Raw genomic sequence first — 22,570 nt, forward strand, 5'->3', positions numbered from 1 at the left:
AGGCAAAGCTGAACTTTCTGCACAGACAGGCAGAGCTGAACTTTCTGCACACACCTACACTCCCCTCTTTTCCTGCTGCTGTCGGGAAGTGGGTTGACTGGGAAGCGGAGGCAAATCAGAACTGATACCTAGTAACCGGTTAGCACAGGATGGAGGTACCCATTTAATGACCACCAACAGAGCCTCTGACTTTCCTGGGAGCCGGAAGTGCATCTTCGGTGAGGCTGGGACTTAACTAGGGCCATAAGCGGTCTCTTCCAGAGAAAGAATTGGGGCAAAGAGGCAGGTTAGAATTTATATTTATGGGACTGGAAATAGTGTCCAGTTGGGAGACTCTTTAAAGCACAAGATGCAGACAAATGGCTTGTCGGTCTCAGGGATGGGGCTAAGTCATCAAATTAACTAAGATCAGTACCCTCATGACTGTTAGCTCTGACTTCTGCAGTGAACTAACTGTAGGAGGTGCAAATGAATGACGGGGGATAACATAACCCTCTGAATGCAGAAAATGGGATTTGCTCCTTTATTGTTGCATGTATTTATTTGTTCCTTTGCTTAACATTCTCAAGTCTTTTTGTGCTGACTTTCAGTGTGAGGACCATTTTCTTCTTGTTCTAACCTGCTCCCTTAAATATCCCAATTAGACTTGTAAATAAAATCAATGTGTTGATGTCCATCAAATTTTTATCTTGAGTTCAACTCCAGAACTGCCGCTACCTACTCATAACTCCACTGGGATTTCCGTTGGGGATCTCCGCTTAGGCGTTCATCAAAGACCTGCGGGATTGTTCTCCACACGCCAAGCCTATTTCTTTCTCCTCCAGTCTCTCCTGTCTCAGGAATGGTCCCATAGATTGAGTACCTCTCATGGAAAACGTGGGTGTCATCCTTAATTCCTCACATTTCCTTAGGGCCCCAATTAGTTGCAAACACTTAACTATATCTGCCCCTCGGTGTTTTTGGACTGCTCAGGCGTATTCACTTCCTGCATTTCACATCCGCTGTGGTCCATCCTCCACACAATAGCCCTAGAAGCTTTTAAACATGCAAAGTAGCTTCTCTTCTCCCCACCACCCTCCCCATATCCACCTCAGCTTCTTAGTGCCATAGAATGGGGGCTGGTGAAAATGACAGCCCACCCCCAAATCTGGCCCACCTCCAGGTATTGTGAATATCATGTTGTTGGAACCCAGCCACACCCACAAGTTTATATTTGTCTATAGCAACAGCACCCGAGTTGAGTAGTTGTGACAGAGACCATATGGCCTGCAAAGCCTAAAATACTATCTGGCCCTTTGCAGCAAGAGCTTTCCAATTGCTCCCATCGAAGAGAATCTACACTTTTTCACCTGCACCTGCAGGACTCTGCCTGAACAGGCCCTATCTCCCTCTCAGCTCTTCCCTCCCAATGTCTCTCACTGCACACCTGCCTTATTTCTGTTATTCAGTCACCCTGGCTCATCCCTCCCATCAGGCCTCTCCCAGACAGGGCTCTCTCCTGGAATGTGCTTCTCCCGCATCTCTGTGTGGCTTTCTGTTGTCACTCAGGTCTCAGCTTAAATGTCACCACAGTGGAGTGGTCTTCCCCAGAAACTCTGGAATGTCGCTCCAGCAAGTGATTAGCGTTGGCCGTGGAAATTAGGCTCAGATCGGGAAGGGTTTCTGAAGTGTGGGATACGTCAGGAAATGAGGATATGAACTTGTCAAAGAAAAATCGAAAACAAGATTAGAAACGTGACTGTGACACTGAATTCACTTCTCCAGGGAATTCATAAACGCAGCTTTCAGCCTGTCCACACAGCGGCTTTGCTGCCCGCTGGGGACCAGAGCAGCTGTTAGACAAACCCAGTCACCGCCGGGGTCAGGTTAGTCCCTGGAAGCGAAAACGACCACGGATTTCCCAAAGTACACCCAAGTGGGCAAACAAAGGGAAAGCCAGCCTTCATTGCCCCGTCTGCTCACTTTACCCCTCGTGAATCTGTCTTCCTCGAGGTCGGTGACTCAGAGGTGTGGAGGGCAGAGTTCTCTTGCGAAGGCTGGGCTGAGGCAGGAATCCACTTCCCTTGGAAATAAAAACCTTAGGTCATCAATGCCAGCTTTGGTTTCATATTTAAAACATGCTTTTTTTTTTTTTTTTTTTTTCTTTCAGTCTAACATCTTGAGTGACTTGGGGCTATTGGGACCTAAGTGAGCCTGCGAGTGAGGGCTGTCAGTTTTCTGGAATCGTCGGTAACACCAGCTAATAGGGAATAGGCCCTGCTAGGGTTTGCAGAAGGTTTGCTTTTTTTCTCTTGGAGGAGATGGAAGTATAGTAATTAGCTGGGGTTTCAAAATGATTTTGTGTGACTGTGCACAGAACACTCAACCTTTTTCTGTGAGTCGGCTAATGATTTTCTGTATGTCTTTTTCATTTTAGTTGAAAGGTATTAAAGGCCATATGAAACTAATGGAATAAAATACCTTGGAAATGCTAGTACTTGTTGATGTCCTGTGATATAGGGTGAATCATGTAGGGTGAGTAATCTTTCTAGATTAATCTGTATTGATGTGTGGCTGATTGGATTTTGGCAAGTCCCTTTGCTCTTCTGGGACTCCCAGTTTCTCGTTGTTGAAATTGTATTGGTGTTTTTTTTTTTTTCTGTAACTAAAGAATTACACTTAGTATGTTTAATTATCTGTAATACATGTTTATTGAACTCTTACTCTCTCCTCTAGAGCAGAGGTCAGGGCAAGATAGTAATATTTTAGATGTTGGAAGTCAAACAGTCTGTATTCAGCTCTGCCAACGTCATGCAAATGCAGCCCTAGACTATAGGCAAACACCTGGGCATGCTGTGGTCCATAAAAATTTATTTACAAAAAAATGCCATGGGCCTGATTTGGTCGATGGGCCGTCATTGGCCAGTCCCTGTTCCAGAGCCTAGATGTGGACAATTATCCTGTATAAATTCAAGTTAGCTTTCTTTAATAAATTCACCACGTTCTTTGGATGGAAACTCGTTCACATGTAAAACAATGAAAAGAATGGTAGAATATCATTCGTGACTGCGGCTTAAATATAATCAGCAATCAAGCTAAATTATCTAGGCAGTGTCTGGTGGGTCAGAGGGATGGGGAGCATGAACTTGCACCCCTCTCTTGAGTGGCTCCCAGCCTGTTCATAGTCGTTAGAGAGTAGGTGGGATCATTTTGAAAGGATCGAGTCATGTTAGCCAAGTGGGGATGTGAGAACGAGTCCAGCAAAGAGCTGGTTGTAGCACAGCTGAGGTGTATGTGTTGGGGACAGACAGAAGTGGAGAGCCCGGAGGTTTGAGAGGGAGTGACGGCCAGGCAGAGGCAGTCGGCTGTGGCCGTGGAAACGTGCAGACAGAGAAAACCTTTGTGCAAGTGTATCACGTGACTGCAGCAGGGTCAAAGGTCCCGCCATCGGTCACACTGCTAGCACAGACTATGTGGCCGGGGCCCCAGGCCCCCAGGAATACAGAGGCACTCTTATCTTATCAGGCAGGATATTCCAAGGTCTTAGAGATTATCTCTAGGAGTCAGTCAAGGGTCAAACTTTACTTTGTAATAGGCGGGGTTTGAACCCCCCAGACCTGCTGAGTCAACTAGTTGCTGAACAGTCTCTCGCTTGATGAATGGATTTCTGCCAGAGTGTTGCCTGTTCAGTTGTTCGTGGCCTTCCTGAACATTCCAGGGCCCTCATGGCCTTCACAGGTAGACTGTGATTTACATGAAATTGCACGTCCTTCTGTAGGGGGGCTAAAATGAATGACAGATATTCTCCCTGGTACTCAGGACATTGTCACAAGATATAGTAGGGCCATCCTCATGGTGAACTCATAGGAAAGGTGAAAACCACCCTTTACCGCCTGCAGTGGAGAGGGTGCAGACCCCTGGTTCTGGAGACCCTCCCATGACTTCGGTGCTCTGCCAGAAGCTTCTCAGGCATTGGTTTACACATTCTTCTCCATGCAAACTCTTGTGTTCCTATTCTCCCTCTGTTAATACAGTTTGTTAAGAAAAAATGAGGCAACCGCTTTTGGCCTCATAGCCCCACCGATGAAACCTTGGAGTCTGAGATTCAAACTCAAGTCAGCCTCACTCCGAGGACCATGTCACTTGCATTAGCAATTGGGTGAACTGAGGGCAGTTTTGTTGGAATCAGCCTCTGTTGCAGAGTTAATGGCCGTTGGTTCTGAGAAGACCCAGAGTTAATTTGTTTTTCAATAATAGATGTAATGGAACAACACTTCTCTATTAACAAGGAAGCCCTGTTCTTAGTACCTTAGCTACACGCTATTCAGGAGAGGAGCCACGGGCCATGTTTGTCTGTTGAGCACTCGAAAGTGGCTAGTCCAAATGGGGATGTGCATCAGTGTAAATGCACACTGGCATTCAGAGGCATAGAACGTACACATGAAATCAGAATATCCCAACAATTTTTATTTTGGTAACGTGTGGAAATAATATCCTGGATATACTGGGTTAAATAAACTATATATTGTTGAAAATTAATTTTACCTGCTTCTTAACATTTTTAAATTTTTTAAATATTTTATTTATTTATTTGAGAGGGGGAGAGAGAGAAAGAGAGTGCAGACGCCCACAAGTAGGGGAGAGGGGCACAGGGAGAAGGAGAAGCAGACTCCCTGCTGAGCAGGGAGCCCGGTGCAGGACTCGATCCCAGGACCCCGAGCTCATGACCTGAGCCGGAGGCAAATGCTTCACCAACTGAGCCACCCGGGTGCCCTGCTTCTTGGCATTTTTTAATGTAGCTACTGGACAATTCAACATTACATGTGTAGGTCACATTATTATTTTCATTAGATAGGGCTGCCTTAGAGCATTGACCATTGCACTTTTTTGGTACCAGTTAGTGTTTTCTTCAGTTTCGCCCTCTTGTGTGTATATCTTTTCAGCTAAATTATAAATGTCTTGAAGGCAGAGGTCTGTCTTCCATAACTCTGTATCTTCCATTCTCAGTCCTCAAGTGGGTTCTTCCAAGTAGCAAGGACTCAAGAATTATTCGTTGACTGTGTAAATGAGTAATTGTGTTGCCCATTCTAGATGCATATCACCCTAATGCTTAAACTTGAAGTTTCTGGAAGAATCTGGGTCAGTCTTGGAAAATGTTTTAGCTCTGGTGAATGGATAGGAATCAGTAGTTTGGCAGAAAGTCCATCTTGGGATATATTAGAATGTCTTCAAGCAAGGAAACTTCCTTGCACAAATAGCTTTATTTGTACCCTTTCAGACTTCTGGTCATCCCTGCTTACAGAGCAAGCACATGGCCACTCCTGGAATAATCTCAGTGCCTGTTGAGTAGAAACAGTTCATTTTTATATTTTTAGTCACATTAACATCATTTGTAATTCTCAAGTTATAAATCTGAAGGAAATTACTTTTTAATGTCCTCTGGCACAACATTAAGATTTTGCAATTAGATTTTATAGCCTGTAGTCATATGCTGCAGGTCACAAGGCAAAATTAAGACCTTCTGCACCAGCAAAGTTTCCTGTTGGAAAGCCACATAGTGTTTAGGGGCAGGACAGCTCTGGAACATGCTTCACAGCCTGGAGGACAAAGCTGGTCACAGTCCAGGGGTTGGAAGGTCTTGCCTTGTTTACATTTGCATTTGCATAATCTTTTAAATTAAAAAAAAATCTGTCTTGATGGATGGATGAATAGAAATTGCTTCTTGTGTGAGTTATCCAGCAATAAAAACCTGCTTCTTATCAGCTTGGTTCTGATCCTGCAGCCGCCAGGAATAATTGCTCCAGATGGTTTAATGAAATAGGAGGTTTCCACGATCTTAAAAGTTATAAACAAAAGGGAAGGATAAGGCCAGCCTGCCAGGCAGATTTTGAAACCAGTTTACGGACAACATTCCAGAAGCTTCTCTTTACACCTTGCCAGGTGTGTCTCCGGTAACCCTTGGACGACTCAAGAATTTCTTGGGGCCCACTAGCATTGGGATCCTGAGATTGAACAGGTTTTCCTGGTATGGCCAGAAAATCATGCAAACAAACGAAGACTTGGGGAAATGGTAGAAATCACGAATCCCACCCTTGATTCCAAAAGGGAGTCCATTTCAATTGGTTATGAAGATGGTAGTTGATTGTGATGAAATTTTGTCTCCTAAGATTTCTCTTAAAATGCATACTCAGGAAAAATATAAAAAAACCATTTATCAGTTCTGTGTTATCCTGCTGTAGTCTAACTTGGAGAAACAATGTGCTTGAAAGTCGCAACAGGAATCTCGCAGAGGGGTGAGGCGTTCCCTCAGCCTGTCTCCGGCCAGTCTTTATCTACGGCTGCCTTCCCGAGGCAGACTGTCCACTCCTTCCCTTACTGGAAGAGCGTGTGTGTTGCTGCCTGTAATTTTAACAGATTCGTGGCTATTATTTAATACTTCTTTACAATGTAAGCCTATATCATACTGGGGATTCCAGGCTGTAAAACAGAGCTTGCATTTGTGGCTTTCCAGTTGTGTTTGAGTTAAGAAGACCCAAATCAGGGAATGCTGCAGGTAGAAAGTGCATGATCACAACTCTTTGGATTCTTAAGAAATCTACCAGCCATGCTGTCCGAGGTGAAGTAGTGAACTTTAGAAGAACACAATTCGAGAGCACAGATATTTTGCCAAACTTGCAGTTAATGGAGTTTGCCAGTGGTGAACCTGTGACAGAAGGATTAAGTGTTGAAACCGTCACTGCGAAGGAAACATACAAAGAGGCTTGATGGAGCGCCTGACCCCTGTTGAGTGGGTACAGGACTGAGCACAGAAAGGATGGGAAGAAGCACTGCCTGTTAGCATTTTAAAATGCTGTGTTTTATGTGTCATGTTTACAAATAAAAATGTAAATGAAAGATGCTTTACGCCTTCTTGGTATACTGGATCCTTTTTGCTTTTACTGGTATAAAAGTGTTTTACCAAAAAAAAAAAATGTTTTACTTTCCCTAATTGGTTATTATTATCATGTTTAAAGATTTTATTTATTTGTCAGGGAGGGAGAGAGAGAGAGAGAGCTTGAGTGGGGAGGAGGGGTAGAGGCAGAGGGAGAAGCAGGCTCCCCGCTGAGCACAGAACCCGATGGGGACTTGATCCCAGGACCCTGGGATCATGACCTGAGCCGGAGGCAATCACTTTACCGACTGAGCCACCCAGGCATCCCAGATTGGTTATTATTGAATATTTTGGCTTTATTTTAAAAAAGTCACATCAGTTGAACATTTTGATCATTTCCTGTAGCAGGCTTTTGAGATTTTTCCCCCCTCTAATTTAGTGTCTTACACACACACACACACACACACACACATACACACACACACACGTATACACACCAATGGACATATTGATGCCTCTAGATATAAATATGTATAACTACATATACATCTGTATCCAGGTATAAATATATGTAAATATATACTTAATACACTTATTTATTTATTTATTTATTTATTTTAGTGTGCAACATATTCCATTTTGTTTTATTTTTATGGATAACTGTCCTTAATAGAGCAGGAACTGGTATGATTATAAAACATGCAAAAATATCAGAAGAGTGTTAACGTTCAGTAGAGATTAAAACCTGAGCGGAAGGCTGATCAGAAAGTCTGACCCTTGGCACTGTTCTGGTAAAAGTTTAGAAACATGTATGCTGGACTTCATAAATAATTCATATGAACTCAGAGAAAGTTAGCTTACATTTCAGAACCTACACATGGAGCTACAAATTCACCGACACTTGCATTAAATGACTTTCGCTGTTGACAAATGTTTAAGATAAGCGGTGTTACCAAAAACTCTCCAAGGGGGAAAGCAGGGAAGTGTGTAAATTGTAGGTTGCTAATTAACAAGTTGAGGTGTGCTGGTATATGGTTTAATTGTTTATTCATGTAGATCTAAAAGGCTAGCTCAGTTTGTCAGAGCATAAGAGAATGCCAAAAGACAAATGAGGACGGATCAACGTAAGTCCACCCCAACTTCTGGAAAACAAGTGACACAGTGTAACACCACCTCAAAGAACTGTGCTTCCAAGAATAGGAGACTTGTGGTCTAATTCACTTCTCACTTTGCCTTCTAGAATCTAAGAATTTGGTGGAAAAGAGGGAAATTAAGTTCCCTTAATTAATAACTGTCCATAAGCAGAAGGGGGGGGGAAGCTAACAAAGTGATGGGGCTTTTTTGATTAAAAATCTTCGAACATGAATACATGTTAATATGTTGAATCTTGAGTCATACTTACAAACCAATGGCTAGTATACTACAAAACCTTACAAACATAAAATCTCATCGGTTGCAGAACTTCCAAACTAATGGGATTAATTTCTTCTCTGTTTTAATTACAGATACTTACATATCTGTGTATGTATATGTGTGCGAATAAACACATGCATATGTGTGGGCATATATAAATGTATATGTACACATACCAATATGTGGATGAATATATTGAGATCTAAAGAGCTAGACGTTTTGGCCCCTTAAAGTACTATAATTTAGACAGTTTTGTGTGCTCAGGGACCACACGATGGTATTCCCATTTGGACGGATATTCTACTAGAGCTGTGATGAGAAGAAGATAGATTGGCACAGAAATCGTAGGGCTTGGGGTCTTCCGCTTTGTCCTCATTGGTGTGTAACTTTGGGCAGTCATGTAACTTCTTTGCCCTTAGTTTTATAAACTATAAAGTCAGGGGGGAGGATTGCAGGATAGCCAGTGTTGTGTCCTCTACTATACCTACTTCGATTCTATGAAGTCCTAGATGGCAGTTATAGTGAAAGTATTAGAGGTGTTTACATTTGGAGAAAGCAAATTGGCCTGGTATTTTTCAGTCTTTCTAGAAAGCTAAAGACAGACATGGAGTACTGGCATATTTCTGCTAACATCAGGACCTGTCTTGGAAAAAAATGATGAAGATAAATCTTCCACAGTTGGGACCTTCTTCCTCCAGATGCCTTATTGCCTGTGGGGACCCTGGTCTCTTTATGCTTCTTTCTGGGACCTTCCTTCTTCCAGCTGTGACCTGCCCAATGGGTGGCTTGGGCTGGAACATTCCTGTGCCCCATCTGAAAACTACCACCTCTTCCTTTCTGTCTAATTTCGCTCTCTTTTGGTGGGTGGCAACTACCATTTCTGATAGATTTAATCCATGCTGATGTATTACTAGGTGCTAGGGATTAATGCACTTTATACATTCCTGGGAAAATTGATTTTTAATTTGGACCTTATGGAAATACTGCCTTCGTCTTATCCTGGGTTTAAATTCCAGCTTAGCCACTTACCACTTATGTTATATTTGGCAAGATGTTTAACTTATCAGAAACTCAGGGCTTTTAATTTTTAAAATTTTTACTTCTGCAAGAAAGATTATAGCTCTAGCTTCACGGGATTTTAAACACTAAATGAAATAAGACGTGGTTAACATGTGAAATTGTCTAACATAATTCCTGAAACTAGGTAACCACTGATAATATACACAGTAACCAAAAAATGTGTTAAAAAGAGACATTGGTTGTTCCGATGTGTATTTTTTTCACAAGCAGAAATGTTTGTGAACTTGCATCCTTCCTCCCTGGTGAAGTGTTTGCCTTGGTCTGCCACTGGATAAACACATGAAACTTTGGAACTGAAATCTATTATAATACCTTAAAGAATTACAGGCAGGGCTCCTATAGCTGAACACCTGGGTGTATCTTATTTTGGGGGTGAAGCATGGCATGGGGTGCTGTGGCTGCTGCCTGAAGTGTGCTTGTCTTGCCCTGAGTGATTGGTGTTGGAGGAACACGCCTGGAAAAGCAGATGGGAAAGGAAAAGGAAGAGAAATGGTAGCGGTCCAGCGACGGCACAGGAAACCAGCACTGACCTGCCATGCTAGTCTTCTTTGTATGGCTTCTTCAGAATTCCCCTCCTTTGTTTTCCAGTCATGTTTTAGCTCAGATTGCCTTGCTAGAATGGTTATGTAATGCACCGAAGCTGAAAATGATGTCTGTGGAAGGGAGACTCATGCCACCTTTAAAGAGGAATAGGTATTTTTGTTGTTGGATGGTTTCTTTCACAACTCAGGGAAAGGTCAGGCAAGGAGCACTTGTGGAAGGCTCAGCAGAGAGTACGCTCTGCACCTCTCCTCCTGGCCCGAGGTGCCCAGCTGGCGGGAGTGGTCTTCTGTGGAAGGTGAGGACCCAGCCCTTGCGTTTTCAGGACAGTGCCCTGTCCCCACACATCAGAGCTGAGTGGCCTAGACTGCCGAGCCATCTGGCCATTCCATTCTGCGTGCATCATCTCTGCCTTCTCCTTTCAGAGTGTTCTTTGCTCTGATAAAGCAGATCACTGCATGGTTATTGACATTTTCTCCTCCCTCCATTACACCAAGACCCTTGGAGCATGAAACCTAACTAGTGACAATGGGGATGCTCTTTTTTGTAGATCTTAACTGACATGTAGATCATTGTTATTCATAATCACACCACCAGAAACAATCAATGCCTTATTTATTAAACTGAGTGGGTGGCAGTTTGTATTTAACAGTATACATCAGTGGGAATCGATTCACTTTCGCAATGAAGAGGACATTGATTTTTCTTTCTTCTTGTTACTTTCCAAATGTGTTACATAATGTGTTACTTGGGAAGCTACCTGTTAGGTTTTTCCGATATGGGTTTCAAGTCCCCCAAAGAAGTTTCTCAGTCCTGCTTTCTGGGCTCCTTCATTGACTGACGTTTGGAGGGAAGAATGGAACACAGGCTCCCCAGAGTCACTCTTATTTGACCTCGGAGGTTTTCACTGCTCAGTTTTTGCCTGCCAGTCAGCATGGTCTCTGGACTTAGAGGAGCCATCCACCTGGTTTTCCGAGGGACTGTCAGGTTTCGGGACCGGTGCTGGTCTTCCCCTGTGATTCTTACCTACCAGGTTCTAAAAAGTTTTCTTGGCTTGCAAGCATGACTACCTTCGATATCTTTACAGTGTTTGATTTTTTATTTAATAGTCACGTTTATTCTTTTTAAAAAATTTTCTTTCTTCTTCTGGGGGTGGGTGGGGAGTGACTAACTTGAGTCTGTAAGCGCAAGTCTCTAGTTTATATATGCCATCATTTGGGCCAAATTTATTAACACCGACATATGTTCCTAAAAGTTATTTCTTGAAACAGTAATGCTGGGTTCTTTTAAAAATCAGATCAGTATACTTTTTATTAGAATATTTACAAGACAATCACAGGAGTGCTTATGTGGTCGTAAGAAAAGGCACACATGTATCTTTGCAGCTAATTTTGCAGTAGAAAGTTGTTGCCAGAGGCCATGTTTAAAGAGCCTTATTTGTGTAATGAATGGATGAGCTAGCATGATTACTGTCAAATATTCAAAATTATCCACAAAGTATTCAATTTGAAGTTACAGGTTTTATGTGACTACTTAACTTCCAAACAAGGTTGTGTTGGCTGCCATATTTAAATTCCATTTCATCAAATGGGTTTTTTTTTCCAGCAAGATCAGAAGAGAGAGAAGAGGAAAAACATGAACCCATTATTTGGGAGGAATGAGCGTGTTCTAAGAAAGTTAATGTTACTGGAAATTGTACTCTCAACCTACTATGTGCTGTGTGCCGTCCCCTGCTCTCTTCACTTGCCCTGACGTTTCTTTGGCATCTGCTGAGCTTGTTCACCGCCATCCGCCCCATGTTCAGACTCTGCCCTCACCGGCCTTACTTGACATTGTATTCTTCTAGCTGTCTGTATTTATGATGGTTCTTTTTCCGATGCTTTCTAAAGCAGCACTAATAATTTCTTCATGCTACTATGGAAATCTGTTATTGTGGTGGCAAATTCTACGGATAGAACTTCTGATGTTAAGCTTCTTGATCCATTCTTGTGTTTCTGGAATAAACCCTCTCCCATATGAAACGGGGTATGTGTGTGTGTGTGTGTGTGTGTGGGTGGGTGTGTGCGCGCGCGTGTGCGTGTGTGTGTGTGATTTGCTAATAGGCGTCTTCCCTTAGCAGTGTTTTCAGCCATGTTCTTAAATGAGGTTAGCCAATGATTTTCCTTTCCCATAATGTCTTTGTGCAACCTTACTGGCAAGATTATCAGGACCACAGTCGCCTCAGAACCGCGTTAGGAAGCTTTACCTCTTTGTCTCATCCCTGAAGTAAGCTGTATAAAGTTGGCATTACATGTTCCTTAAGGGGTTGTTGAAATGTACGTGTGAAACTGAGCCTACTGCCTTCTTTGACAAACTGTACCTGAGAGTTTACTATACATTTTGTCTTGGGTGTTTGACACTGTCATAACAAGAGTGTAAGGAAAATGTATTTTAAAAGGTGTCTTTTTTTCATAATGAGGGCATATGTGTATACTTCCAGACAGAGGGAAGGGGCCTGGTAACACGGGAGATGTTTTGGAGAAAACAGGTGATTTAGAGAAGGGACCGAAGAAGACGGAAGAGGTGGATGAGCAGAGGAGGAGAGGCTGGTCTCAGCACAGAGGAGAGAGCACCAGCCTCTGATCTTGCCGGGAAAGTGCGAGGAGCGGTGTTGGGACAGGCACATTCTCAGTGAGAGCTGGGTGGGTGCCGGACCCTTCCCCCGAGGCCCGCGTGGTGTTGGGTCAGATAGAGGGCAGGTGAGATGCAGTGGGATAGCCAGACCTGGAGGAATGCACGGGAAAATCAAAAAAAGAAGAGAGTGTCCAGATTACCCAACTGAGATCCGGTGTTAACCACACAAATACACTGTTTTAGTGGGGTAGCTTTTTGGAAATTTAAATAAGGAAAAGGGAACAATAGTGATAGAACTATAGGTCGTTCACTTGTTTCTCCCTGTCTAAATGCCTCCTGTTATTATTCGAGGGCATTTTAAGAAGCAGTGTAGCCCTTTTCATCCCTCAGTATGGGAACCCAAACCGGAAGGATGTCTCTTCCTCCTGTGCCCATTGGCCACTCTCTTCCCGTTTGTCTAATGGAAAAGAGAGATTAATTCGTGAGAGGCAAGTTCACGGATTTTTTTTCTGATGTCTTTTCGCAGCCTTCTCTCGCCTTACATGGCTCATATGTCCACCCCTCCGACACAGAGGTCAGCCTGTGACCCTCTGTTCTCGCCTCCTGCAACCTCCTCGTTCTTGCCTCCTCGGGTCCGACATGTGTGCCCGGCTCTGGGAGCTGTGAGTTTGGGAGAATAGACTCAGGAGCCGGGGACTCCAGTCCTTGCAGGGCTCCCTGGTCATGAGTTTCCTGTCTGTGTGATGAAGCTCTTGAACTAAAACAGCTTTCTGGGTACCTCCAGGTCTTAGCCATGCTCAGCGATGGTTCTGGAGCCTTTCTTCCCATGTGCTCTCGTCCGTTGTTGCACCTGACCTGTCCTCTCTCAGACGACGCTTACCTCCTGATGCCTGTGTCTCATCATCATTGCTTTCCTTTTCATGTAGCCTGGGAATGATTTTGTTATCTTCCACTTGTTCCCTTAGCCTCACCTGCAGTGTTTTCAGGCCCATGGGACGCCCTCACCATGTCTTCCTTCCGCATCTGCGTAGCCACCGGAAATACAGCCACCACCTCACGGGTGTATCGTGGTGCTTTCTAACATCTAACATTCCTGCCCCATCCTGCCTGCCAGTGGCCCAGGCACATTCCTAAGATACCTGCTTTCATGGGTCAAGTACTTGCCTGAGAACTTTTCAAAGCCTCTCTGTCACGGACGAAGCCAAGTCCAAATGTGTGAACCTGGGAGCGAATATGTTTACAGTTATATTTAAACACACCTGTCAGTTATCCATCCCAGTGGTTTCTTGGCTTACTGTTGCTTTTTCCTTTCTCTCTTTTCTGTTCTCCCTCATGTCTTTCATTTTTCAATCTCCTTCTCTTGAATTCACCTACCGGTTGTTGCTCTTTCATTATTGCATCTTTTATGATTGCCTCCCCACAATCGGAGTACTGTGCTGTGGGCTGTAGGCATCTCAGGGAGCTTTACAGACATAAGAGCCTTCGGCTCCAGCTCCCAGAAACAGAGAACTGATGGGGCAAGAAGGTGAGCAACACCGATTGTGGCCGTCGGGGCACCATGGCATCCCGCTTCGCTCTGTTCCTGTGGAACACGTCTGCACTGTAAATACGCGGTTAGATCTTTCCTGTCTTCTTACTTAGGGCCCTGTCATCTCTCCCTTCTATGTGTGAATACTTCCTATAACATTTTAAACGCCTGTAAAGATCTATTCATAGACCCTGTGCTTAAAGAAGATAGTAGCTCTAGTTCCCTAACTGAATTATGAACTTCCTGGAACACACCATTTATTAACAACTTTCTCTAGCTCCAGGGCCTTGTACCTACTTTACTATAATTAAGTGTTTTCTTTTATGTGACTTGGCTCTAAAATGAATAAATTTATATAAACTTCTAAAAAGAATCAAGACACACATTAACATTTCAAAGCCCAAATACAGGTCTCTATAGAACTCAACTCTGGTTTCCTTTATGTGGAGTAGAACTTTCTGTTCATGACCTTATTTCCCCCCCAGTAACCAGTAGTAGAGAAATGCTCTATTTATTATACAGAGCCATTCCTGGAAAATAAGCCATCTCGATCCTATCAACAAAGGTGTTTATGCGGGACATGTTATGGGACCTGGGCACATTTCCATATTAAATCTGGTTTGGCATCTGCTTTTGTTGAAAGACATTATTCCTTTGCTACACCAGTGACTTTGTTGATGTGACATTTGTCATGTGCCTCTTTAGTCAGTGTGATATCACTCAAAATAGTAAATCCAAGAAAAAAATGACAGTCAGATAACATGGCTAATTGTCAGGAATAATGATAAGGCAAGCCACGACTGGCAGGCAACTCCCAGAGTATTTTTGTGGTATCAGAAATGTGCTAATAAAAGTTGCAAAAATGGCTCGTGGAGCAGCATTCTGTCCCTCTCCAACGCTGTCATGTTATCATGAATGGACTCTAGGCTGGAGGCCGTGTCATAGGAGTTCACAGTCTTGTGGAAAAACCTGCCTCTAAAGAGTGACTATTTCCTGGTTTCCCATAGAGAAAAAAAAAAAAATGCCAACAAGGCCTAGAAGTAACTGGATTTCTCATCTAGAAAGCGCTGTATGAGTTTAACACGCCTGATAGAATATAATCGAAACCCAAAGGACAGACATAGGGTGTCCACTGTGAAGGAGGGCTACTGGTGCTCCCGTGTTTATCCTGGGTCCCAAGGAGGGCTTTGTACTTCTCAAGTCTTCAGTTCTTGCCGCTGAGCACACATAGGAAATGGTCCTGTTTGTATTCAGTATTCCCTTGATGAAGCGTGTGAATGCTGTGTGATTTTTCTGCCCAGCCCAGAGCCCAGAGGAAAATGCACATCTGGCTTGTAAATCACACCCGAGCACAGATGCCTTGCTCACTCTTTACTGGGTGGCCGTTCTCTAGGTTTTACACATCCTCAGTGTGGATCCTGTGACATTCTGCTGGAAACCTCCCGTGGCCCCTACGCGATCACATCGGGGGACCTCCAAATCCTCTCTGAAATGTAATGTTTGCTACCTGTTGTGCACATTTTGTGGTCCCTGGAGGAAAAATCATTCATTTTTATCTTTTCATTTATTTATTTTTCCTATTTAGAAATTGGCCCCTGGTTACGGGAGTTCAGAGCGAAGAATGCTGTGGATTTCTCGCAGTTAACATTTGACCCAGGACAGAAAGAACTTGTTGTAGGAGCAAGGTGAGAGATCTTATGTTTCGCCACTGCAGATAATTTTGGATTTCATTTGATATCTGTGCAGCTACATGTGAGCTTCTCTGCCATAGTTGATGAGTGCCAAATAATACTTCTAAGAATGAAATACGGCATAAGGTTGCCCCAAAGTCTGCTGCTAATAATAGGATGACGCCTGTTCTTTATAGCAAGTGTTTGGGGGGCTCCCATGTGCCAGGAACTGTTCTAACATGAACTAATTTCATGTTTTTTCGTGAAAGCTGAGAGGTAGGTATTGTCAACATCCCTGTTGTAGAGATGAGGACACGGAGGCAGGACATAGTCTGATGTCCAATAAAAGCTGGACTCAGGTTTCAGACCCAGGCATTTTGACTCCAGAAACCATGTTCTCAACTTCTCAGTACATTCTTCAGTAAAATTCTAGAGTCAAGAGGTTTTGACATCCATTCCAATGTCCATCATTACCGTTCTCTGTGACCTTGATTACACCATTTACCAGTCAACTGAGAATTCAAGGAAATTGTTGTTATATACCCCACTTAACGTGCACGTGCTCCTATATCCAGGTCAACACTTGACATTCCATTTGATGATGAGGCTACTAGAACACAATCAGAACAGATCTTGAGTTGTTTCCCTCCTACTTATCATTCCTTCTTTAGAAAATAGGCATAATCCTTGCATTCAAATCACCTATCCTGCCAGTGTAGTTTGAGGATGATGTATAAACAAATACTTAATACCCATCTCTTAGGAAAAATATTAATTTTGAAGAAAGAGGCCTTTGGGCCTCTTTTGGCATTCAAGGAAAACATTTGGGGCGCCTGAGTGCTTATATCTCTTTTGGTCCAATTTACTAGATTATAAAGCATACCTTTCATAGCAAGAGAGGATATGCAGTCTCCATATATACCTGGGTGAAGCTAAATCTGGCTTACTGAATAGTTTCTAGAATCATTGCTTTGGCTCTCAGATCTCTAGGAGCCCTTGTGCATCCACCCAACACTTGATGGCATTGAGATGTATGGGCACAACGTTAAATGAATAGACAGAAGTTGACTTAGTTCCTAGCATCGAACATGTCACCTACATCTCTTCTGATATTTTTGAGCGGGCAGTGAGTACAGATTGGTTGGGCTTACTTGGTGTATTTTTACGTACTTCAGCACATGGGGAATACATGGGGGACTTTGGATGCTGACTTCCATCACATTTCATCACAAGGAGCCTGGACCGGATGTTGTAGGGGCTTTTAATTGGTCCTCTGGCCTCCAGATTTTGTCCTCCTTCTGCGTACCTTGGCCAACACCTTCTTTATAAAATGCCCCCCCCGCCCCCGCCTTCGGTAGCTCCCTTTGGATAAATGCTGGTGCTTTGGTGTTGCCCATCACACCCTTGTGGTGCCTTGTGGTCCCACACCCCTTACAAACTGAGCTCTTTTTCATTCTCTCATAGTCCAGGCATGTAGAGTTATTTCTGTTGCCCACCGCTGTCACATGTTCTCTTTCTTGCCTCTGGGATTTGGTAACAAACTTCTTTGCTTTTCTGGAGCATTAGCTACCCCCTCCCCCAAGTTCTCTACTCGGTGAGCTCATAATCAGAGTAAAGAGCTCTGGCTCAAGGGTCCTCCCCTGGACCTGAGCTCCTCCTTCCCCTGCTCTGCGTGGTCCTGTTAACATAACCTGTCATCTGCCTTCCTTACTGCACTTACGGCATGATTTGTGTCAGGTGTCACCCCCCACCCCCCTCTCTGCATTATCAGATGGTGGAGGATATGTCTACCTTTTCTTTCTTTCTCTAGAAGGTAGCACACAGTTTCTCCCCTGACAGAAGCTCAAAGATAGCTGTTGATTCAACATATCTACTTCAAGGATTTGATTTGTATAGGTGCCCCTCTGCATCTGGGGGGACCCTCAGGGAAAAATGGGTTGGGTTTCGTAGCAGATTTATTCCAAATTCCCACGTTTGGGCAAGGACACAAGGCAGTGGCCATCTCTAACCCCAAAGCTAGCCCTTGGGGAAAATGAGCTCTTACTCTTAGCCAAAGGGAAGGAGTTGTACTCCTTTTACCTGTACTTTTACACCTGCTGGGGTAAAAGGTACAAATATGACCTCGGTTGGTAGAGCTGAGTCTTCTACCCTTCATTCAACCCTGCAGGACTTTGGAAAAGGTTTGCCTGTGAGCTTGACTTGAAAGACTCTCCATTGTTTCTGGAAGTCCGTGGTGCTGCACGGATAGGGCAGCATCACACATGTGCATACACACTGCAGGTGTTTGGCTTTTGGCGAATGACATAGATTCTCTTAATGGATGTGAAAAGCCACTGAGCAAATTGGCACTGAGAAGAGATATCTCCGTGGTCCTGTCCTGGTGGGAGAAACAAGGAGAAGGAAGGGAGAGGTAGACTGGACTTGCTCAGCTTCGTGACCTTGAGCCTGTTTCAGAGTCTAATTTTCTCAGCTTTCAAATTGGTGTAATTATTTCTACCCCTGTCAGCTGTTGTGAGGATTTAATAAAGTAATCCATGAAAAGTGATTGTCACCCTAACAGGCACGTGGTAAGGGCAGATAACTCTGGATTTTGGCATCCGTGTGCATGTGAGCTTCTGGTGGTTGTCACTAATTGAGGAGAATAGGAATTTTACTAGGAAACTTGGTGGGATTAGGCTCAGAGAGTTTAAGAGGGAGTGTGAGCCAGTTGTAAGACTTTAAAAATAACCCAGCCCTCAGCTTCCTGTTTGGGAGGGCTTGACCTAGCAAAAGAAGTTTGCAGAGCAGGTGCTTATTTAAGAAATCTGTAATGGTTTAAATATGAACGGTAGGAAAATACGATGATAGGCTTTCTGTTTTCTTATAGTTAGCACTTGGCATTGTAAAGCCATTTATTGGATGGTTTCACTTTATGCCAGTGATACTTTATGTTCTGGAAATTGAGTTCACTTAAAGATTCTGTGCACTCTTCACAAAAAGAAGTTCATTGTGCTGCAAAGGGAAAGGCTCTCTTTAAGCAATTTGTGGTTACATAGTGCCAGAAGGTACTTGCATCTTGAATTCATGGAATTTCTGGAAAGATACCTAAATTTACTATTTCTAAGGTGCACATTATCTTTTATGTTATTTTAAAGACATCGACATTCATAGTTTGTTTCACCAAAGGGTTCTTTAAAAATTAAAGTAAGGTTTGTGCTTTCAATGATGACACTGCGGCATTTGCATTTTAGAAAATGTGGAAAATACAGTTAAAGCATTAAGAAAAAAACACAGTTTCAGAAATAATCAGTTAACCTTTTCAATTATTTCCCCACATTATTTGATTTCTTTTTGTTTATAGGTTTGGGATAATATTTTATGAATGATTTATGTATGTCTTTGTCAAAAAAGCTACTAAAAGCAGTTTCCATTTTATTTTATTTTATTTTTCATGACATTTTATATATAGGAAGAAAAATTCCAAAGTGAAGAAATATGTTATGGTGTAGAGGTTTGGTAGAGATAACTGTAAAAGTACTGATACTAATACTGGTTCACAATGTTGACATACATGTAAGTTTTGTTGCAGATAGGATTGTAAAGCTGGATGTAAGAAGGTGATTCTATTTTTATTCTCCAAATGAATCTGTCTGTCTTTAGTGTTTCAGGTTCACTGTAAGGATGACAAGTGGTTCTGTGCTAAATTCAAGTGTTATTCCAAGTGGCAACTAACTTGGCTTACATACAATGTAGGGTTTGATTATAATCAAATAATAATTGGGGCATTTACAGATGAGTTATATTTTTATAAGGCATAAAGCCATTTAGTAGTAATGAAAGGAGCCTCTCATCAAAGAGAATGTGGGTTTCTTTCCATTCTTTTTGTTTGCTTGTTTCTTGGTCTTTCGGTTGAATTCTTTTTTTTTTTTTAAGATTTATTTACTTATTTTAGAGAGTGAGAGAGAGAGACAGAGAGCGTGCAAGTGAGCAAGCGTGGTGAGGGGGGGAGGCAGGGGCAGAGGGAGATTAGACAATCCCAAGCAGACTGTTCGCTGAGCGTAGAGCCCAACGTGGGGCCCAATCTCACAACCCTGAGATCACCACCTGAGCCCAAACCAAGAGGCAGATGCTTAACTGGCTATGTCACCCAGGCACCGCTCAGTTGATTTGTGATTATCTTACTCTTCTCTAACCAGCTTCAGTGCAATATAGGTATATATATTGAAGGGCGGGCATAGTCTTACAACCTCTGATATTTTAATAAGAGCACTCACCCATAAGCTTTCACACAAGGACCTTTGAGTGCAGGAGGAACAACCCTCTGCAGGTGATTAAGGTGGTGGGATTGAAGCACATAGACTCAATACTTATGTCACATAACAGTCATAATTGATGATAAATATAACAATTTATGACCTTGGAAATTTCAGATTTTAATTCTATTAAAATTTAATTCTATTAAATGGGAGCATTATGGAGATATCAAGTGAAAGGGTAAATGGGGATGCATGAGTCTCCTTGCACACCTGACCTGACGTGAGGACCAGCCCAGAGCTTTGTACCTTGCACAAGCCCTTTGCCTTGCCCTTAGAGTCAATGGACTATTTCCATATGTGGGAAGATATTTCTCTCCGTCTGTACAACAAATGTATAGATTTCTAGCCTGCGTGTTTATTACTAAAATAAGAACTACAACCCTTGTGCTTCCAAAACAGAGTTTGATCTTCCTTATAATCACAAAAACCAGCCTTGAAAAATACTAGTGTTTTATTTTCAAGCATTGTTCTGCCCTTGGTTTGAATCTGCAAAAGTAAAAATAAAAAGGAATGATTAACTTGCTTTTGTTATGCCGACACTGAATTTGCTTTAAGTATTTAAAGCATCTGTTCCCATAAGATCACATTGAATGAATGGGCAGGCTTCTATTTCATTAGACTAAGTTCCTCCTTTCAGAATGATTTTGCCACTGGATCTAAACAAAGAGCTGAATTTTAGATTCATGTAGTCATTTTTTTCCCTTAAATTGACCAATGTAATTTACTCTTTTTTTTTTTTTGGTGGTGGTTATTTTTAATTACTGTTTTTATTTTAGAGTTGTACCTTAGAATTAATCTGTTGGAAGCAGTATATGATTAAAAGAAAAAATGGAGCTTTTTTATAAGATCAGCAATTCTGCTTCCAGTAGCCACTTGGTCTTTCTGTTTTCCAGAGGAGACATTTTAGTCAAGTTTACACAATTAAAGGTAACTCTTGTGGAGTGGAATGAAGTCAGCAATTAGGAGTGAATCCAGAAAGTGGTAGACCCCTGTAGTGCAAAGAAATCCAGGGTGGTGATGATGTTTACCTTCTATTTATATTAATTATGATTTAGGAAAAACAGCTGGTAATGAAGGAAAGGATGGCCCTTTTCATTCCTGCTCTTCACCTGGAATTTTTTTTTTAAAGATTTATTTATTTATTAGCGAGAGAGAGAGAGAGAGAGGAGGGAGGCGGACAGCGGGAGAGAGAGACTCTCAAGCAGACTCCCTCCTGAGCATGGAGCCCAATGTGGGGCTCAATCCCAAGACCCTGAGATCATGACCTGAGCCGAAATCAAGAGTTGGACACTTAATTGATTAAGCCGCTCAGGCTCCCCCTGAAATTTTTTTTATCCTTGAGTTTATTCGTTAAATATTTTCTCTTCTCTGTCATTTTTCTTCTCAATGTTGGCACTAGATTTATAGATGTGTGTTTCTCTTAGGTTTCTCTTTGCTTATCTTCTGCCTTCTTGTACCTATTAATCTCCTTTCTTCCAGGAGGCCTTCTTGATTAATTAACCTGATCTGTGTTAAAAAGTCCCACTCCTTGTCTGCTGGCTTTGCTACGTTTTGTCCAATATCTGCCAGACATCAGTGTACCTAAGTATCACCACTGTTCATTCAAAGTGAAGCTTCCTCTGTCCCTTCGGTGGGATGGAAGGGGTCCAGGAGTGTGAGCTTTTAAGAAACAGGTGGTCTACAGACACTCTTGTGGGAAAGACTTCTGCACATCGTGTTCCTTTTGCTGTTGTAAAAAAAAAAAAAAAAAAAAGCCAAAAAACCCAGAGTAATCTCTGCATTTTCTTCCCTGCTGGAACTGGGGAGCAGATAAGTCTAGCAGCATAGTTAGTTATTTAGTTATAAAGTCCTTTTTTTCCCCCAAAATGCATGAATGAGCCAACAAAGCACTGTAATAAAAATTATTCAGCCTCTGTACGCTAGCATTTGAATGTTGAGAGCTTTGTTCCCAGCCCATCCCACATAGGGTCCATCAGAGTTTATTAGTTCACTTAGTTACTCTTTCATGACTGTTCATTCATCATATATTTATTGAACCTACATTATGCCAGGAAGTATCTAAGGCACTGGGGAAACAAAGATGAAGTGTAGTCTCTACCTGATGAAGACTTCACAGCCTAGCGCAAAGCTAGCGCAAGGTTGGCAAGCTGAGGCTCCAGAGTTGGCCTCCTGTTTTTGTAAATGAAGTTTTATTGGCGTGCAGTCACACCCATTCAGTTGCATATTTCCTGTGGCTGCTTTTGAGCTTTACCTGCAGAGATAAGTAGTTGCAACTGAGACCTTCCATTAAGGCAGAGCATTTGCTATCTGGCCCTTAAAGAAAAAGCTTGTGGGCTCTTGGCCGGTGGCTGTGGGGGGAACACAAGCAATGAGAGTTTCCCGGGGAGGCCTGGGTCAAAGGCCCTGGAAACCCCAAGAACAAAGAAACAGGATGGTTTTTGGGGCTGGAAAGGGTGCACGGAGAAGGTGCTCTTTCAGTAGGCCTTCGAAATGCATTAGGAGTCTGGCAGATGGAAGAGGCTTTTTGCCGGAAGGACCATACCTTGGGGAACATCAGAGATCCTGATGAGGCTGAGAAGAG

General features: G+C 42.7%; 1 protein-coding gene across 17 annotated transcripts in view; it reads left to right on the forward strand.

Annotated features, from left to right (window-relative positions):
* The window catches only part of SEMA5A (semaphorin 5A), a 478,910-nt gene that overhangs the window by 186,435 nt on the left and 269,905 nt on the right, over window positions 1-22,570 (forward strand). For all 17 annotated transcript variants that reach the window (XR_012377654.1, XR_012377655.1, XR_012377662.1 and 14 more), the window contains one exon: window positions 15,610-15,709. Coding sequence is in view for 2 of the 17 variants with exons in the window: in XM_073891093.1 (XP_073747194.1) it covers window positions 15,610-15,709 (100 nt within the window). In the remaining 15 variants the exon portion in view is untranslated. The remainder of the gene's footprint in view (window positions 1-15,609; window positions 15,710-22,570) is intronic.

This window comes from Callorhinus ursinus, unplaced genomic scaffold (assembly GCF_003265705.2).
Source record: "Callorhinus ursinus isolate GAN/ISIS: 27379988/994484 unplaced genomic scaffold, GSC_fseal_2.0 scaffold3, whole genome shotgun sequence".
Taxonomy (NCBI): domain Eukaryota; kingdom Metazoa; phylum Chordata; class Mammalia; order Carnivora; family Otariidae; genus Callorhinus; species Callorhinus ursinus.